Below are 20,830 nucleotides of genomic sequence, written 5' to 3'. Positions count from 1 at the left end.
TCGGGATTCGGTTTACCGCGTTCATACGATTCATGCCTGCTGAAGTTCCGTTTTTGTTAGGCAAGAACGCAGTCTGGTTAGGCGCTGGATAGCGCACTTCACTTCAATCATAGTAGTGCACATAGAGGCAGCTCATAGCTAGTAATACTTTAGAGCAAACATCTCACTGCATCATCAAAGAACACTGCACTGTCAATTCTACAAATGAGAATACGAAAAAACGATTCAATCCGCCACTGGTGCCCTTCATGAAATGGTCCTCTATGGCATCTATGGACGGAACGTCCACACAAGATTTTGGACACGGTTGCGCCTGAAGCTGAATCTTCAACCGATTCAAGACCGATAACCTACATCGATTTGAATCGTGCTGATTAGGAAGTTACAGCTTCCGAACTAATTTATGATCAACCACACCTGCCTACGTTAATTCGAGGCAATAAGTGATGACGTTGGTGGTCGTGGTAGATGAAGAGATGAGAAGCAATGAATGGCTACGAGAGTGGCGTTAGGAAGTGAAGGTTAAGTCCGGAAAGCTGTGGTGCGAAAATTTAAGGGAATGATTAGCCGATCAGCAACCAAGTTCACATTTATTTTTCGAGCGAATTTCCACCATTCGAACGGGTGAAGTTTGGCGAAATGTCTGCACGTTTACTACTGCGCACCTGGTGAATCCTGGGTACGCGTTTTGAAGTGCAAGTTGACAATAAATTAAAGAAATATCATTCGTTGGATGAAGAAGTGACGATTGAACATAAACAACGGCAGATGTAGTGAATTGATAGAAAGTAGAAAATAAAACATTGGCAAGGATGATAAAAAAGTTTAGGGTAAACGTAAATTTTTGCTAAAGAGCGGGAAAATGTGATTTCAAAGAGAATTTATAATTGTGTAGTAATTTGTGAAATTAAGAAATATAAGCTTAAAGCAGCACAATAATAAAAAACATCGTTTGAAAGTGATTTGTGATTAAATAATCTCACGAAATTTCCCCGAAAACATAATGGTGCAATGCAAATATATTTCACGTTCAAGAACGAATGTTCTTTGCTAACGAATTGTCGCAAAAATAAATCACCAACAACAAGATTGATTACTAATAAAGCTACCCTATACGACGTTACAACATTCGCAATAACATACAGAGCAATCGCAATTTTAGAATCCACAATAAACACAAACTCAAACGTTGTTTATGTTCTCCGATTATATTTACAGCAAACTTCAATGCGAAGCAACAGACAACCAAAACAGAGTAAGAGCTCGTACGATCAATCGAACCAATGCCGCTTACTTCGCGGGGTTATCAGCGCTGTTGAATCTCCGTTCAATTACGAAGCATCTCGAGTACAGATCGCAGCGGGTGCAGACAGCCCGCGCGCGTTTGTAAACGGATTTCAGCGATGCGTCATCCGCTCATCCGTTCGCGCGAACCTGCTCACGGGATAACTCTCCCGCGTGAGGCTTAGGAACAGGTTTACTTCCACGGTGTAAATTGAAATAGTTTTGTAAATATCGAGGCGGTGACCGGGAAGCAGTTAAAAAACATCTTCGATTTCGGAGGGAAGCCTTCAATCAGCCAAGAAAGCCCAAGAACACCCATCGCTTCTCACGCGTTAACTTGTGCCATTAAAGCTGTCGAGTGATCCGTCATTCGATGATTACCTGGCGAGTACAAAAGAACAAATTAGCGAGATTAATCAGTCGAGTTACCTCGAATGGGCGAATCGTGCGAATGACTTGAGCTCGAAACCCTTTACACGATATCATCCCAGCGGGTGACAAACAAAGAACTCCTCCTTCGGCACGGATTGTATTTTGATGGCGTTGCGTTTGCCAAAGCGCGAATCGAACGGTGCGACAATGGTTGGCCTTAAAGTTTGCATTGGCAGCTCGCTGATTAGATAGCGTTTGCTGACGGGGGAAGTCACAGAAACTGTGACAGCGCCCACGGTGCGCGAATGGACGCCAAACACAAATCAGCCCGGATCGTTCCGGCCTCGAGATCGGCGAATAATATTTTGGCCAGTGTTTTTGGAGCAAGACGGTGCGACGCATGGAGCGAAAATGAGCGCGAGAGATCATCGCAGAGTCATGCCCAGGATGGAGATCTTTCGGAGCCGTTCATTCGAAAGGATAGTGAAAGTGATACCAGTGTCGATAGCGAGAGACTATGTGTGGAGTCAAACGCTCGAATCTTTGCGATTGATTTCGAGAAAAATGTGCCCAAAGACAAACGGGATAAGAAAGAATCTCGTGATGATGATTCTCATAGCGATGCCAAAGTGGTGGACAAATTTGTCCGAACGAACAAGCAATTGAAGACGCGGAAAAATGCCAAATCTGCGCTGGTCAAATTGTGCCGATGCTGTCCTTGGACGGTTCCCTGGAGCATGTTGATCGTTAGCGCAATACAAGTAAGTATCAAACCCATTTAATCCGCTCAATACTATTTTGAACCCATCCGGCATATCCTACATTCTGCATAACACCGGTTCTAATCCAAAAATCGGTGCACCGGTGCACTCATTAAAACGGCCTACATGCAGTGTTTTGCAGCGCTAACTTGCGCCACTGAGAAGCCATTCAATGGTTGAAAAATCCCTGCACCCTTCTTCGAATGTTGTTAGCTGCTGCTGGTGCGGTTTAGTGCAATGCAACGCAGACGAATTGGGTCACGAAAGCAACACATAAAGCATTACGTTACTATTTAAGGATTCATAGGCGAATTTTATTGAGCGGGTTGTCAGCCGCGATGAGTAGTGGAACAGGCTTAAATGCTTCTATCAATCAAGTGACTATCGCGCGTAGTATGTTGAGTCACATTTATGACAGACGTAATTTTATAACATACGTTCGTCAGAAGTTGTCTGGTTCAAAAAAAAAGTAACATTCGTTGGATCAAAAATTTTCATGAGATAGAGATCAAATCTGTACTTAGTATCAACAGGCCATGCGCTGAGATATTATAAATGAATGAGACCATGAAAGTTTCGCATCGTGCTATTAGTTAATGGACGATGGCCGGTATGCAGCTGTTTTATAGTGAAGAAAAATAAATTCCGACCCGTCTGATTCACGGAGCCCAAGAATTGGAATCTGCTTATGAATGGATTCTATTATATCCTCAAGTAACATTTGAAAATTTGTTGTAGTGGCTAGGAAAAGGGGAATAATATTAAATTATTAAATAATATTAATAATATTATTCAATTAAATACAATAAGGAACCCTGTTGCTAGTAATGCACTTTTCAAACAGAACGTATACTGGAGAGTCGTATTTGATAAAAATTGCTCATCAAAATTATGGCGTTTATCAATTCTCTTAAAACATCCACGAAATAAAAGACTTCTACTCAGTGATGATAACCTTTGAAGACCTCATTTACGTTTATTCAATTTGATTTCGACTGTCCGCACTTTTCTCTTCACTGCATCCAATATTTAGTATAGTAGCTTAGTAACAAACCTAAGCTAAACACTATAAATAGTAGTAGTAGAGGATAAGTACTATCCAGTACACAAAACACAATTTTTGTAAAATGCTCACAAAAAAGGTATAAAAAGCCAGCATCCAAAAGTTATCGCTTTCTTTCTCGTTTCACCCGGTCACCGATCTGGACGTTATATCTCGTTGCTTACGGTGAAATAAAACTTGAACACAAAGTGATTTTGATTTTATATTTCTTCAATCCGTTAGACTTTCGATATCCAAAGTTCTCATGTCAGCGGAATCCCGAATTTAGGCGAGTGTCCGCGAAATTCAAGCAATTCAATTCTCGAACACCCTTTGGTACAAATAATTTCTCGATTTTTTTAATAGTTTCCAACCAAACTTTATTCAATTCCAACTAGTTTTCATTAATTTTGGAATGCTTACAAAGTGTTATCTTCATTATATCCCTAAAGATTTATACTGGGCAATGCACCAATTAGAATCCACTCTCTTTCAGAATAAAATTCATGAGGAGGCGATCTGGCGTAGTGGTAACATCCATACCTCTCACGCTGAAGGTCACGAGTTCAATTCTCCTTGTTTCTTGTTTAAATATTAAAGTATTCCACCAAAACTTTCGCGACAATTTAAATATATGCGCAAATGCATTTATTGCGCATGCGCATTTAACATTTATTTGAACAAATTTTTGCTACACTACATTTATTCAACGAAACTACAAATTTTATAAAAAAAATTATAGGAGGTTGTGTCCAAGATACGACCGCATTGTTGACGTAGAACTACGCTGTTATTTTATATAAGTCGCTTGTTTATACCTTCGGATATTAAAGGGTTTGTCACATCAAATTGCAATAGCTGTTTCGATGATGTTGTTTGGCATCAGTGTCGAAAAAATAACGATGCTTCCACCAATACAAACAAAACCATTGCTGAAGATTGAAAAACGAAAATTTAACTTTCAGAGCACTTGCTCGAGTTTTCCGACGTTCTTCACTATACGGTGCGAAAGCAGATGAAAATTTAATATCTTGTGAGTAATCGATTAAAGTTTGGTTGATATTACTTGATGGGAAGTGTGCAAAAACGATCATTTTCTTCACACTGTTTCGCAAAATTATTGATTTTCTGGCGAGGGGTGAGGGAGGGAGATGAAAGAAATGAGCGCCATTGTAGCAGCCATTTGTGACTAGCTTCCACCTTCACCTTAATGCGACGTGCCGGAGAAACACTTTGCCACTCACTGAAACTAAGTTACCCTTGCGGAGCAATCAGTGAATGCGACCAACAGGGAACTGGAGACCTGCACGGTTCGAGTGAGACTTTGCCTTTCCCTTAACTTGTCCTCCTTTGTTACGTCCACGATGCCGATGCCGTACAACCACACGGGTTTACGGTTTGAATCTGGAAACAACTTAAGAATTGGTGAAAATTGAATAATCAGGAAAGTCCCCAACTATCAATAAGCTCAGAACAACTGCCAAAATCACATACTCATCAGATCCTGGCAAACAAATTATGAAAAAATCAATTTGTGTTTTATTATTATTTTGGATAATGTTTTAGAAAGCATTGAACTGTATTTCCTAAACTCTTTTTTGGAAGGTTTAATGGCCCTGAAAAGCGCCTTGTTTTATGGAATGGTTCCAATTTATAAAACTTTGTACTCGTGGTTTTGAAAAAAACCATTTCTAACGCCCTCGATGCCGCCTTGTTCTGGATTTGCCACCAAAGCAGTTTGTATAAAGAACAAACTTTTTTCTTCTGCTACCTGATGCCGTTTTGCGATTGCGTTTGCCACTCGCCACTCGCTGCAACTGCCTGCTGTTGTCTTGAAGTGTTCTGTTCCGAATGCGGGTTTTCTTATCGTCGCGAGCAGCTTTACCAGCTAACTCGATCACTTCGGCGGCCGAAACTATATAACGCCGGCTAGGTGGACTGGTGCACTGGTACTAACGCGCTCGGCCTAGCTACCCTTGCGGGGAACTCAAGATCAACACGGTTCGAGCGGGATTTTGCCTTTCCCTTCACTTTTCCTCCTTTACTATGTCCAGACATGGCTGCTTGGGTTGGTTTGTTGATGTGTTGTGATGCGAACCGATGTGGTGACGGTTTGAATGAGAATGATCGTTACGGAAGGAAGGAAGGAAGGTATTGTATTATAGAGACTTTAAACTTTTGCAGTTCATTCGTCTCTAGCCTTGAGAAAAGCCCTTTGAAAACTCTACTCTACTTTACTCCAGCGCTACCACCTCCGCCCTCTTGCCTTGAGAAAGGCACTCGATCCCTCGCCGTCCAGCCCGTCCAGCAACGATGTTGTCCAGTCGGTGTCCACACAAATAATGAAGTGAGTGATCGTTACGGTAGCGGAGCGGGGATTTTTAAGCTGACTGGCTGGCTCGAGAATTACGCATGTGTGAGACTGCGACCAATGTTTCGTTCATTTTTTTCTTTTTCCTTTCCAATCGTGCTTCATTCTATTTCGCTGCTGCTCTGGTTGCCCTTTTTGGTCGGTACGATTTGAGGAGCACAAAATGGACCAATCAAAAATGGGCACATAGTGCATTTTGACAATGCTTGATATTTCACAATTATTCAATTATTTATCTCAAGAAAAATAAAATGTTATTCGTTATGATAGATGCGTAGATATATTTCCTATCAATTGATGCAAAAACCTTTGCGATCTATTGAGAAATGCTCGAGTTATAAGCGTTCCAAATCTTGCATTTTTTCCTACTTGTTCAGTGCCTGGATTTCCATTTCACCCCCTATATCTTCCGGTTAGACGTAGTCCTACGTCAAAACTGAACAAATAATTGACTTATTTTTAAAAATATTGAAAAAAAATAGGGTGCGGCTAAACGAATGTCTACCACTGTATAAAGGTTAAGAGATGGTGGAATAAAATGGCCAGTAAGGTTGACCAGTGACCAAGAACTGTTTGGATTTTTTTTTAATATTATTTTCGGAAAATACAAGTGGTTTTATTTTGAGTCTACAATATTTTTTTTCTATCAAACATATCCCGAACTAACGCTGATTTCTTGCGTACAAAATCTAACCATCCAGACACCAATATGCAAAATAGTTTGATGAGTGATTTGAAATGATAACTAACAAAACAAGCATTGTATCGCAAAAGTTCATAATTGAACGTGGTCAGGTATTGCGCACCTCAAGTCAACTCTGAATGAATTTGTTTTCGAATTCTATGAAATTATTTAGCAAGTTCTTGATTGAATGACGACTTATACAAAATTATAAAATAAGAGTGAAGTACATACGAAAAAGAAAATGAATTCAATCTCTTGCGAAAACTACAAAAAAAATACAAACATTATCGTTTAGAAGTTCAACGTTGGAAAGAATAGCCATTTTTCTCATTTTATACGCCCAGTTCCCATTCCATTATGCGGTTCAGAAAACAAACTTGAAAACAAATTGATATTGGCGTATGAATGGTTACCATATGGTTTCACCAATCGAAAGTGGACAGGTAGACAGACAAACACACAACGGTGTGACAATCATTATTTGTTCGTAACTAAGCTTACATCGTTTATCTTGGCGTCAGTTTGCGTTGTTTGAAGTTCAAGCGGTTAGTTCGGTAAATAATCGGCTGCCGGCTTTACTTACACTTGAAGTTCCATTCCATCATGTGTATTCGCAGCAATGCAGATGCAATGTAATGCATTACTGCCAACGAAAAACTGCAGCGATACGCGGGTATGTCAATTATTAACCCGATTTTGCAACTCAATGGGACCATTATATTCGACACTCGAAATGAATTCTATTTCTGCCAGATCGCGAAGGTTGGTGCGATTTAGCAAATTACAAACGATGAAGCAGATGCGGTTCCCGTGGATTCAATATTAATCTGACCTCTTTGAAAATATGAACCAGATTAGATTCCATGATGTTTTCTAAATGCTACCACACACAAGCAACTCAACTTCGTTACCCCAAACCAAAAATAGAGCATATCGAAATCTTTATATCGAAGAAGAATAGACAATGGCCCCGAAGTGTCTCGCATGTTTCCAGAAAAAAATACGCCGAACATATGCAGGGTGGATTTTCTCAATTCATTCAAACAACAATTTCATCCCCCTTATTTCGTCCTTTTTCGAATTCAGTTCATGTGTTGTTATCGATTTTCCGGAAATTGGACGGGATGAACCAAGAAATTACTTTCCAATGTCTTACCTAGAGGGAAAAACCAAAACGAGAGTGTAATACTCATTGAAATGCTGTTCTATCTAGGTTAACGTTTCTCCACAGAGGGATTTAGTTGCGTATTTTCCTGCTAGGGAGAGGTAAGTTTCCCACTGGCACCACACCCGGATGCGGCTGTCAATTGTTTGGCACAAATACGTGGGTTAACTGAGAAAGTAGTTTCTACGCTACGATAACTGACATTAACTATTCGGTGTAAGCACATGACTTCTTCTGACGATTGTTTTTGAGGTTTTGAGAAACGATAATTCAACATTTGAGTTAACGGAATCAATAAGTTTGAAACCGCCAAAGTCAACCGCCTTCAAAATGTGATGTTTATTTGATTATTTTAACCCTTTAGAAGGCCGTAGAAACTTGGCAATGAATTGACTCCAACTACAAAGTACATAATCCTTACATATTTACCATTGATAAAAAATTACCTATTGAAACAGCTGAAAAAATTAGTGGCAATATAGTTGCCACTGCCCTTTAACCCCGAAAACACTGCACTGTTATGAAAAAATCAAAACAATATATCTAGTGCCTCGTGAAAAAACTGTCTGCTATATACAGTTTCAAACTACAGAGAGCCCCTTGGTAGTGGACACACTGAACTCAACCAATAATAACGATTATAACAAATTTAAAAAAATAAACTAAATGGTTGAGCAGAATTGAAGAAATTTAAAACAATAAAAGGAGAAAACGATAGTACATGTGCTTCTAGTGGATCATGATTCTTTGAAAGAAGCACAAAGCACAAATAATTATAGAAAAATTAAAATCTCTAAATGCTTAATGGTTAAATGGTTGAGTGTAAACCAACAATTGAAACAATTGAAACATGATAAAGTTTAATTTTATATTAAATTATTAATTACGCAATGTGTTCTTTTAGAAAATAATTAATCTTAGTTTTAAAGGTCAAAATATTCGTAACTCGTTGAATGTCGCTTGGTAAGTTTTGATATCTAGTAGGACTAGATAGAGTCTAGATAGATATCTGAACGAGTCAGCTTTTTCAATTAATCAGCGTTCATAGCTAAAATTGGTGCTTGTGGAAGTGCTTTTCTCGGCGAACAGAGAGAAGATTAACTGAGAAGTAATCCTGGAGCAATAGTTAATCCTGATTCGTGTTTGACATGGCAACATTCAAGTTAGAAAGCGAATAAAATATAGCTGTGTCATCAGCAAATAGACTGGGTGTACCAGTGAGGTTTATTTGGCTTAAATCATCAATATAAAGAAGAAAACGTGAAGTGCCAATGTTGCCAATTTCTTTCTACAGCTAGTTTCTCCATTATATGCAACGTATTAACTTCTGCCCCTCAAATAGTTGCAAATAATGCTGTTAGCAATACCTCTTATACCGTATAACTTCATTCCCAGATGTTGGTCGCAGGAAAATTGAAACGGGAAAAGAGTCTACGTGACGTAACGTATCATCCCTTCCAGCAACTATTTTTGCAGCTAAATTACGCCCAAAATTTGTAAAATTTGTTTTGAATACTTCACAAATAGATTTACTGTCAGTAACCGGAACACTATTAATAGTTAATGAGAGCTTTGAATTTTTTACGGATTTATCCAAAATAGCATTAATATTTTTCCATAGTTTAGAGTGAGTTTTATGGATTATCAGATTTTCGAAATAATTTCGCTTGGCTTGTCTCTTGGCTGAATCTATTTTTTTTTATTTGAGACGTATTTCAAAAGCTCAGCTGCTCGCACATTATCTGGATTTCTGCGACATTTCTTTGGATAATTAGTTTTAATTTCCAAAAGTCGTCATAAGTACAAGTTCATCCAATGGCACTGTATGTCTTTAGTGTTAACAGTTTTGGTAACAATTTTACAACAATCTTTCGAGATAGTGTTGTAGCTTGAAATAATTTTATAAGCATCCGTTTACATCACGAACTGTACGAATGCTTTCTAAATATCTGTTGAATTCTTTCTCAAGTTTATCATGATTGATTATGCTTTTCGATAGAAGAGTCCGGCTGGAGCCAACATTTAATTTGAATTCAGTTATGATTGGAGAATGATCACTGAGATCACTAAAAACAATGCGATTGCAAAGTCGATGAGCATTAGTCATTTTAAAAAGAACATGATCCAATATATTAGAGCTAACAGGTCTCGTTACAAATACATTAAAACAAATAAAACCATAAGACTGCGGTAAGTATTTTTTTTTTAGAATTATATTGTTGTTGACCAGATTAACAGAAACAATGCCGATTCGCATTGCTCTTCATCAAACAAATTTACAACCTGTCATGAAACATATTAACAGCATATGAAGGTGGTCGATATAAACCATGAACATCGTACACTGCACCATTGAACAAGAACTCAACAAATATATGATGGAAGCCACCGCTGCAAATATTTTCAACAATTCTATACTCAATTTCATTTCGTATTTATATATATTTTGTGGGTGGAAAATGCGTGTATGTGTGGAAATGCGTATGAATATGTGTGAGTATCATCACTCCTTACAATATTTGTACCTACAAAGACATGAAAACGAAAGTTACGAATCGTTCGTTCTGAGAGTCACGTAGGATTTTGTACTTCTGGTAGGATTTGCGATTAAATTCTAATCTAATATACTCCAAACTTTGAAAAATCGGCTAGAAAAAACGGCTAAACGTATCAATATGAAACGTTCACAGATGTTTAGGGAATACACTAGGCAAAAAATTACTTACAAACATTAGAACTTACTGCGATATTTGCAGAATTACAGTGGATTTTGTAAAACACTATAAAAATCCTGTTTCGGCACTTTTTTGAAATCGGTGTAAAAAACTTAAATACTTTTTTTTTGTCAAAGTAACAAATTATTCTTGTGCAGAATTTATTGGAGTTTCTAAAACTGCCTTTCGATTTGCGGTGCAATAGTTGTTTATTGAATTATTCGTCATCAAAGACGAAGGGGTAATTTTTCATTCAAACTGAAATATCTCTGTGTGAGAAGGTCCTACAGGGACGTTCGTGAAACGAAATAAAAGCTGGTTAATAAGATTAGTTGGATTTGCTGTTGAGTTGGTTAGCAAAAAATTGTGTTAGTCCAGAATATTCTTGAAAAAACAAAAAAAAAACGATTTTTCATTTCTTCCCGATATTGTTGCCCACTACACCTACACACACCAAAAAAAAATGTACTTAAAATATTCTAATAGCTTAAGATTGTAGCTTCAAAATGATGCCATCGATATGCGTTGATTTTTCACAAAGTTACAGCATGTCAAAAATCACTTTAAGCTTCCGACTTCGCACTCTGTTCTTTTAATTTTTTTTGTCGAGTGTATATTGCTATGTCAGCTGACGAACTATCTCTGCATGAAAAGTCACAGGAGGGTTGTGTTCGAGACACGACCGCATAGTTGACGTAGAATTCCGTTAGACTATCTGTTGATTTTGGATATGTTTGAAGAATTACATCGTTAAACTCTTTGATAATGATATGATGGCCCTGAAAAGGGTCGTTTTGTTTGGTTGTTGGGTATTGTATATTAACTCCACCAGTGTTTATCGAGTGATGATGGCAGAAGGATGGTAAACAGTCGTTGGATGGAGCGTATCAGATAAAAGATACCGAAGTGGAACGATATATCATGAAAGCCCTCTGTGATCCTAGACGAGATGCCTCCTGTGATATGTATCTATGAAATAAAGAAAAAAAACTCACCAATGTAACATAAGACAATTACCAATACCGAACACAATTATAATTTTTCCTCATCAGTAAAAACATGTAGAGGAAACATATTTAAAATTGAAAAGGTTTTTTTTTATATTTTTTACTTTCTGAGTGTTTATTCAACCCAATTCAATTTTAATTGGACTAACAACACCTAATACTACATATAGAGGATATGGGAAATCACTTTTTCGAATATTTCTTCACTTTTACAATTTTTCTCGCCGTATAAACTTCCCTCGGGTGAAAATGAACATAAAAAATAGACAGCTTAAACTAAACGACCCGTTCTCGAGCGGGAACACACCTTGGTTTTTAATTTTAGGAAATTAAAATAAATCGTTTCATATATCAAGTCATTATTAGCACAACTGCTACCAACTGCTACACTTACACTTGTGCTAAATTATTCACAATAAACTATCGGTCATTGATATGAAATTTCATGGAGCAACCCCCGACTTGCATATATTTGCAATGCCGATTTCCCCGAGCACCTTGGTTTTGATGTCTCTGTTAGGGAACACATTTCGATAGGAACAAAAGCTCCCCCTACTTTAATGTATTTGCAATACCGATTTCCTCCAGGCAGCTTGGTTTTGATGTCTATGTTAGGGACTCGCCGCATGTGTCGTCAATTCCGACCAATCAGTAGTGGGTATTTCCGTTAGGATAGGGGATGAGATTATTTTCTTCAATATAAAAAATTGTTATGGAGTACCGAAATCGATTGACGCAAAAATGTCATCAATCCATCATGAAATGACTGAGCAATAAGCGTTTGAAATTGGACAATTTTCACGATGTAATCGACATCGCGACATTCATGTGAAAGAGTTTATTTGAATGTTTTCTATCCATGTAACACTGTGACCAAATACATTTGGTTTTGTGATTTTTCAATCAATCGCAATTAACAGGATAGCTTCTGAAGATTATTCTTCCCCATCAGTAGGATATTTCCGTATCCAATATTGTATGCGCACGCATTCGATTATTGCTCAGTCGCCGAAAGTTTCGAGCTCAGAGAGTTCATTCCCCTCTAGTTTGTCTTCCAAATTGCCATCGTAAACCACACCTTCTCTCGATTCAATCACACACAAAAAGCATACTTAAGCGATATTCTGGTGGTGAGACGCATTCATTTTTCGTGAGGACATCGACAAGACAACATCGTTGCCTAACGTGCTGGAGAAGGTGGACGGCGAAGGATCGACACATACACGCGCAGAATTCTTTCCATTTGGATGCCATTCAGCATCGAGAAAGTTCCGGAAAGATCTAATCATTGCTGGAAAATAATCTGCCAGTTCCTCTGGGAATTTAAAAATACATTCATGAGAAAGAGTTTATTTCAATGTTTTCTATCCATGTAACACTGTGACCAAATATTTTTCAATCAAGTGCTATTAACAGGTGGTTATCGAGTTAGTATTAACCACTGGTGGGCTTCTAGTATCGAGGAAAATGTGGAAATATCTAATCGTTGCTGGAAAATAATCTGCCAGTTCCCCTTGGAATTGAAAATTACATTCTAGCGAAAGAGTTTATTTTAATGTGTTCTATCCATAAAATATCCATATAATACATTTGGTTTTGTGATTTGTCAATCAAGTGCAGTTAGCAGGAAAGCTTCTGAAGATTATTCTTCAGAACAAGGTTTTTCGTATCCTATATTGGATGCATAAAACCTTGTGCTGGAGGTGTAACGCTCTCGTTTTCGAAGTCCCCCAAATATTCATTTATTCATTCATTCAGAATGGATTTTGATTCAACTTCAAACAAATGATCTCTAAATCAACGACAGTCCTACGTCACCCTTGCGATTATACCATAGATATAACCCACTTCCTGGTTTTGATCCATCTGTTTATCGATACAGTACATAAAAATTACATAGGTTAAAAAAACAATAATTAATTCTTCTTGCGCTTCAGTGATGGCAATTCTTTGAGAGATAGAATAGTGGGTAATCAGTCGATTCAGCTCGTCCCTTGTTCTGATCATATCCAGGTTTAGACATATCATCCTTCTTTACAAGCATAACTCCTCCTCTCCCTGACCACAGTTATATTATCTGGAAAGACTCCTGGTATTGTGGCATTTTGCTGATCAGTTCGAATTTAAATTGAAGCATTAATTAATTTAAACAGCATTTTCAGCCGGCTCACTAAAATCGTGGTTTTGTTAGATAAAAGTGACTCCCGAATCAATATCGTACATTTTTAGCAGCCCAAAAAAATTGAAGTATCGCCTGATTCCTTCAAAAGATTTTTGTTAAGTAAATTATTGAAATAATATTTCTAAAGCGCAGCGAAAAAAAAAATTTTTTTCTAGGTGACAATACACTTGTAACTGCCTTATAAAGGGTTAAAAGTTGTTTGTTGTTTTCGCGGTTGCGGAACTGAAGGCGTATTTGTTTCCACAATGTTGCTACGAATACTTGTGGCCGTCAGTGGGTGCTATTAGTGAGTGGGTGCTTCCACTTATTTCACACTTAAGTGAAGTAATTTCGATTTAATTTCGGAACGGGATTCCATAGTATCAAATGCTATTCTGAATCTATCATAATTTAATTCTTTGACGGAAGATAGAAAAATAGTTTTCTTATTAGGTGACACATGTAATTTTTGGAATAATTAGAATAGGAGGGAAAATTCCTCATACAAATTTCTTTGAAAACTTCTGAACTTCAAACAGCATTTATCTCACATTTGCTTTCTCTCTATCATTTTCAGATACTTACATATACTCTAAATAATGATAGCTTATACCGATTGATGATATTCTCACCGGTTCGTCAGTTCGAGGTAAACGTATCGTCATCCCCATTAAAACATATTTAACCTTCCCCTTTTCATTCCGGACAGATATGGCGTTTCGTGACTTATACCTTCCTACATGCCGGTGCAGTGCATCTGATCCTCAATGTTATTATTCAGGTTAGTGGTTCCTTTCGTGTGATTCATCAATCCCCAAATAACATTTGTTTTCATTCGATTCCCCAGACGATGGTATCGTTCCCCCTGGAGACGGAACAGGGCCATGGGAATGTCCTGCTTGTGTACTTTGCCGGAGTGCTCGCTGGTGGCCTGGGGGCATCCGTGTTTGAACCGACCCTTATGGTGGGAGCCTCAGCTGGAGTGTACTGTCTGCTGATGAGCCATATTCCGCACATTGTCATGGTATGTTAGGGCATTTGATTGAGATATTAATACATTATTTTTCGTTTTTAGAACTTCCAATCACTCTCCTATCGCTACTTTCGAATAGTGGCAGTGCTGGTGCTGTGCATTAGTGACGTAATCTACTCCATCCGGCACTGTCTGACCAAGGGGAACCTGCAGCCGAGGATAGGCGTGGCGGCCCACGTGAGTGGGGCCACCTGTGGTCTGCTGTTCGGCTTCATCGTGTACCAGGGGGGAAAGCTGGTGTACTTTCGGATAGCTCGGTACGCGGGACTGCTGCTGTATCTGGGCTGGATCGTGGCGACAGTTTTCTACAATATGGAGAGGAGATTCTAGAATGCGCATTTTGCGCGCTCGTTAGATAGATAATTGTATTTAACATCGGATAATGTGATCAAAGGCCAAAAAAATATGATTGAAGCAAACAAAAATGCAATCCAAACTGTACCTTAATACAAATGGCAATAAATTAACATATATATAGAGTCATTTACACAATAGTGGATGAAGTTCATCGAATTGATCACAAAGCTGATTGCAAATTGATGTTTTTTTTTCTTTTTATTGATACCGTCTATCACATAACTAGTTTCCTCATCCTAATTGCAATGGATGTACCCGCCTTTACCAGTCTTCGTAGAAAAATAAGAAATCGCTGAAATCGCTCTGACCACACCCAAACTAGCGTTGGCAGAAAAGATGCCATTTCCTGGTCATGAGAGTCAAATGCGCAAAAAAGACGGGTGAGTAATGTCGGGGACATAACCGGAGTGACGTAGGACTATACAAAGGGGACAGCTTTTGTTAAATATATATTTAAAATATATTGTTTTATTTTCTTCTCCTACGTGAATACCTACCTATCTACCTTAAAAATGGATTAGTTTACTCTTTATGAACATGTTGATGGTTCTGAAAAGAACCTTTGGTGTTGTGTTTTTGTTATCACTAGATATTCCCATCTTGTTCGGTTAAACCTTCCTGTTTAGCTATTGCGTTTGCCACTCGCCACAGCTTTCACAGTTGGAAAATTTCTTCCCATCCAGCTTGTGACATGTTGTTCAGTAAATTACATTTAATGCGACGTGCCGGAGAAACACTTTGCCACTCACTGAAACTAATTGTTGCCTTGATGAGCGCCGAACCGAAGCTGCTCTGTTCTTGATGCGGGTTTTCTGATTGTCGTGAGCAGCTTTGCAAGCCAACTCGGGCACTCCGACGGCCGAAACTCTATAATCGCTGTTAGGTATACTGGTGCTCCGGCACCAATCCGTTCGGCCTAGTTACCCTTGCGGAGCAATCAGTGAATGCGACCAACAGGGAACTGGAGACCTGCACGGTTCGAGTGAGACTTTGCCTTTCCCTTACCTTGTCCTCCTTTGTTACGTCCACGATGCCGTACAACCACACGTGTTTACGGTTTGAAAGAAAATAAGATATTTTTTTGGGGTCCGCGTGTTTTATACTCTAGCGGTACACACTCACAGGATAGAGACAAATCGGCAGACTCAGCCAGAGGGGCGAGTCCAACGAGACGAACGAATGAGCGTTAAAAGGGAGCGATGGCAAAAAAATACATTCATTACGATTTGTTCGCTCTTTGGATTCACATGCAGGCTAAAAAGGGTCCTTTTCAGGATCACAAAATTATCTTCAATCTAAAGAGTGCTGGAATGCGAAAGTTACGAAAGTAAACATAATTTATATTTCTACGAGATTTATCACGCACACCACCAAAGAATCATCCACTCATCACTGGTTTCCGAAGGCGATCTACAAATTCAACCGTGGGCAAAAACAAGGCACTTGGATCCAAATATTTACATTCACATCGGCGGGATTTCCTGGTTTGTCCAGGTAAATACACAAAATAGTTTATGTTCAGCCGTCGCTACGGCCATTTGGATACCATACACAAAATTTGTTTTTGTTTACATCGCACTTCGGAAATTTGACACCACCACCATCACGAGAAATCTATCACCAACTCGATCGAAGGCAGGACGGTTTGTTTATCATCACTTTCGTCATCACTGAAGGCCAAAGGACACCCGGAACCAATTTGGCTAGGGGAAACCACATCGAACAACATCACCGCTCAACACTAAAGGTCACCGCACATCGGAAATCCTCTTTTGTCAAGGTCAGTTTGCACCGTATATGTCCAGCCGAAGCTGGATTGTTATTGTTTACTACACCAACTGTTTTCACCTCGCGCACTGGTATTGGTTTGACATTTGAAACAATAACTTTGTGGAACGTGTAACCGAGGGGCGCACATATCCGGAAATTACATTTTACACGATTCACTATTAAGGAGCAGCAGATGTGAATCCGATGTCCAGCCGGCACACTGTTTTTGGAAACTGGTACCAGTAATTTATTTTCATAGGTCAGTTACCTAGTATATGCCCAGCCTGGGCTGGTGTATTTAGATTACTACATTGCATATTTTCGATCGCTCAATCACATAATTGGACTGACAAGAATTTGCAAATCGCATTATCTGAATGATACATTTGATACAATCTCGAGAAAATTTGGATCGATACTAGCAGGGCGACACGCTTCTTTTTTTGAAGGTCAGTGCTACATTGTGTATGTCTAGTCGAAGCTAGGCAAATCGCAGAATATTACATAAATCCATATTTTCTATTCTGTACAACAACATTTGAAATCATGCCACCAACCACGAGGAATACTTCGTTGAAGGCGCTGCAAACGAAGTTGAGGGCATTGGAAGGAATGTTCAATGACATTTGCCGTTTCATTGATTTGATGGGTGATGACACAGCAACATCTGAAGCAACAGTTCGTTTGGAGAAATTAGATGAACTGTGGGAACAATTGAACGAAGCTACAATGGACATCGAGATGCACGAGGACTACCTTGATGATGACGATACTTACTCAACGAAGCGATCGGAATACGGCGATCGTTATTATAAAGGGAAATCGTTGCTGCTCGAGAAGGTCAAAGAGCCGGAGGAAAAGTTGAATCTGTCAGTTTGCGGTAGGGACCCAAATCAACAATCGACCTACGACCACGTCAGGCTCCCACAAATCAGGTTGCAAACCTTCGATGGCAACATTGATGAGTGGTTGAGCTTCAGAGACCTGTATATATCATTGATCCATTGTAAAACAGATATACCTGAAGTCGAAAAGTTTCACTATCTGAAAGGCTGTTTAGTAGGGGAAGCTAGGTCGTTGATAGATTCGCTTGCAATGACTAGGGCTAATTACCAGATTGCATGGGATGCGGTGATGAAGCGATATAATGACAGTAAAATGTTGAAACGTAGGCAGGTGCAGGCACTTTTCGATTTACCCAATGTTGCAAAGGAATCGGTGGTGGAATTGCAGTCTTTACTAGAGGCTTTTGAAAGTATCCTCCAAACACTTGATCAATTGATTCTGATTATAAAGATTTGTTGTTGCTGAATTTGATGTGCTCGCGATTGGATTCAACAACCCGCAGAAGCTGGGAGGAGTATTCTGCATCAAAGGAGCAGGATACGGTGCAGGATTTGATAAATTTCCTCCAGAAGAGGGTTAGGGTGCTCGGTTCATTGCATACCAAAGTCGTGGGGATTAAACTGGAATATGCTTCTTCGTCCAAACCAAAATCGTCGTTTACAAAAAGGAGCCATAGTGCCTCGCAATGCTCCAGTGGACAATGCGTGGCTTGTCCAGGGAGTCACTTGTTGTACCAATGCCCGAAATTTCAATCCATGTCAGTGTCATCAAGAGATAAACTGCTTCGAACCCTATCTTTGTGCCGGAATTGCTTCCGACGTGGTCATCAGGCAGTTGAGTGTAATTCACGATACATGTGCAGAAATTGCAAGGGAAAACATCACACGTTAGTCTGTTTTCGCCCCGAAAGTTCCCAAAAACCCCCACGTAAGCCGGAGAAAAGAGCCTCTCAGCATGATGACAGCCAGAGACTGCATTCAAATGAGGAAACTAATACATCAAGCACGTCGAACACAACTGCAGTTACGTCAAATATCGCATCCAGGTGCACATCTTCAGTTTTACTTGCTACGGCGGTAGTTTTAGTTGAAGACGAACATGGAGTTTCGTATCCTGCGAGAGCGCTCTTGGACTCAGGATCGGAATGCAATTTTATGACGGAAAGGTTTGCGCAATTGTTGAGGACCAAGCAAAATCGGGCAGAGGTTGCAGTATCAGGTGTCGGGCAGGTGAACATGAGGGTGAAACATACTTTGAACGCAGTGATCCGATCCAGAGTAGGCGAATATTCGTGTAAAATGGAGTTCCTGCTGCTTCCCAGAGTCACGGGGAATCTACCGTCAACGGATATTAATACCATCAAATGGAAAATTCCACAGGGTGTGAATTTGGCAGATCCGGCATTCGATACTTCCACCTCCGTAGATTTAATCCTGGGCATCCAACACTTCTTCGCGTTCTTCATACCTGGTAGAGAAGTACAGCTAGGAGAAGGACTACCCAAGTTATCCGAATCGGTGTTTGGATGGGTGGTGACCGGTACCGTGGTCTCGGCTGGTGTCTCCTCGTATCGTTGCAATGTTGCTTCTACTGTTAAATTGGAGGAACTGTTGGAAAGATTTTGGTCGTGTGAAGAAGTTGACACCGCAAACAATTATTCTCCCGAAGAGTCACGTTTTGAAGAACAGTTTGTACGTTCCGTTAAAAGAGGTTCTGATGGAAAATACAAGGTCTCTCTTCCGAAAAATGAGGATGCTTTTGCAAAAATAGGCGAGTCAAGGGACATCGCCCTACGGCGTTTCCAAGGATTGGAGCGCAGACTTTCAAATGACTCAGATCTGCGCAACCAATACATCCAATTTATGGAGGAATATCTGCACCTAGGGCACATGCGCAAGGTGGACGCTTGCAAGGAAATTTCAATTAAAAGATGCTTCCTCCCACATCATCCGGTGATAAAGCAAACAAGTTCAACTACAAAACTTAGGGTGGTATTCGATGCGTCCTGTAAAACTTCCAGTGGAATAGCTCTGAACGACGCACTTTTGACAGGACCGGTGATACAGGAAGATCTTCGGTCAATTATTCTGCGCTGTCGTACGAAGCAGATAATGATGTTGGTGGCTGACGTCGAAAAGATGTTCCGTCAGATCATTATGGACGAAAATGATATGTCGTTTCAGAGTATTCTGTGGCGAACCAATACTGAGGAAGAGATTGGAACGTACGAACTGTCCACTGTTACATATGGAACGAAACCGGCTCCATTCTTGGCAACACGTACGCTCAAACAGCTAGCAGTAGATGAGCAAACGAATTTTCCACAGGCAGCCAAAGTTATAAATACAGATGTCTACATGGATGATGTACTGACGGGTACAAATGACGTCAATGAGGCGGTGGTTTTGAGAGGTCAACTTGATGCATTATTAAAAAGCGGAGGGTTCAGGTTGCGGAAATGGGTTTCCAACTGCGATGAGGTGATGCAAGGTGTACCGGAGGAGGATCTAGGTTTGGAAAGACAGGAGCAAATTGAACTCGATCCAGATCCAGCAGTTCGGACATTAGGATTGATGTGGTCTCCTAAAAACGATGTACTGAAGCTGCAGTTTCCGATACCAGGGGTCTTGTCGGTGCAGTAATCACAGTAGGGAAGATGTTCATGCAGCGCCTGTGGAAATTGAAAGATGAAAAGGGTAGAAAATTGGATTGGGATAACGTAATTCCATCAAGCATAAGCAAGGAATGGCATGAATTCCACAGACAACTTCCAATTCTAAACACTATATCGATCAAACGTTGTGTTTTGATACCCAATCCGAACGTTATTGAACTCCATGTGTTCTCAGATGCTTCGGAGAAAGCATACGGCGCCTGTGCATATTTAAAGAGCTGCAATTTAGTAGGAGCAACTCAAATAATATTGTTGTCATCAAAATCGAAGGTAGCACCCATAAAAACCCAATCCATCCCAAGACTGGAATTATGTGGAGCATTGCTAGCAACGCAGCTGTCAGCACAAATTCTAGCGGCCATCAAACTTAACCCAGCTGTATACTATTGGACAGATTCTACGTGTGTATTGCAGTGGATAAAGGCAACTCCTTCAACCTGGACGACATTTGTCGCAAATCGGGTAGCGAAAATCCAGCTGACCACTGAGAACCATCCCTGGAACCATGTTCCAGGATGTCAAAATCCAGCTGACCTCATATCCCGGGGTGTGCTCCCCGAGAATATTGTCAACAACAATCTTTGGTGG

The 20,830-nt window shown here is 39.7% G+C and overlaps 3 protein-coding genes across 4 annotated transcripts in view; all 3 read left to right on the top strand.

The window, feature by feature from the left end:
* LOC129778266 (rhomboid-related protein 2) overlaps positions 1-15,135 on the top strand; it is a 72,924-nt gene extending 57,789 nt beyond the window's left edge. For both annotated transcript variants that reach the window (XM_055785062.1, XM_055785061.1), the window contains exons 2-6: positions 1,219-2,417; positions 14,140-14,211; positions 14,272-14,343; positions 14,410-14,586; positions 14,638-15,135. In XM_055785062.1, coding sequence (XP_055641037.1) covers positions 1,962-2,417; positions 14,140-14,211; positions 14,272-14,343; positions 14,410-14,586; positions 14,638-14,925 — 1,065 coding nt within the window. In that variant the 5' untranslated portion in view covers positions 1,219-1,961 and the 3' untranslated portion in view covers positions 14,926-15,135. The remainder of the gene's footprint in view (positions 1-1,218; positions 2,418-14,139; positions 14,212-14,271; positions 14,344-14,409; positions 14,587-14,637) is intronic.
* Positions 15,136-17,268: 2,133 nt separating this feature from the next.
* LOC129772900 (uncharacterized) lies at positions 17,269-18,033 on the top strand. Its single transcript, XM_055776428.1, has one exon. It carries the CDS (start codon positions 17,269-17,271, stop codon positions 18,031-18,033), a length of 765 nt encoding a protein of 254 aa, XP_055632403.1.
* Positions 18,034-18,866: 833 nt separating this feature from the next.
* On the top strand, positions 18,867-20,210 carry LOC129772899 (uncharacterized). The gene has a single exon (XM_055776427.1). The coding sequence runs from the start codon at positions 18,867-18,869 to the stop codon at positions 20,208-20,210; it is 1,344 nt and encodes a 447-aa protein (XP_055632402.1).
* Positions 20,211-20,830: the final 620 nt, after the last annotated feature.

The sequence above is a fragment of the Toxorhynchites rutilus genome, chromosome 3 (genome assembly GCF_029784135.1).
Source record: "Toxorhynchites rutilus septentrionalis strain SRP chromosome 3, ASM2978413v1, whole genome shotgun sequence".
In the NCBI taxonomy this organism is placed as follows: domain Eukaryota; kingdom Metazoa; phylum Arthropoda; class Insecta; order Diptera; family Culicidae; genus Toxorhynchites; species Toxorhynchites rutilus.
Note: the sequence above shows the minus strand (reverse complement) of the source record. Positions and strands in the feature narration are given on the sequence as shown.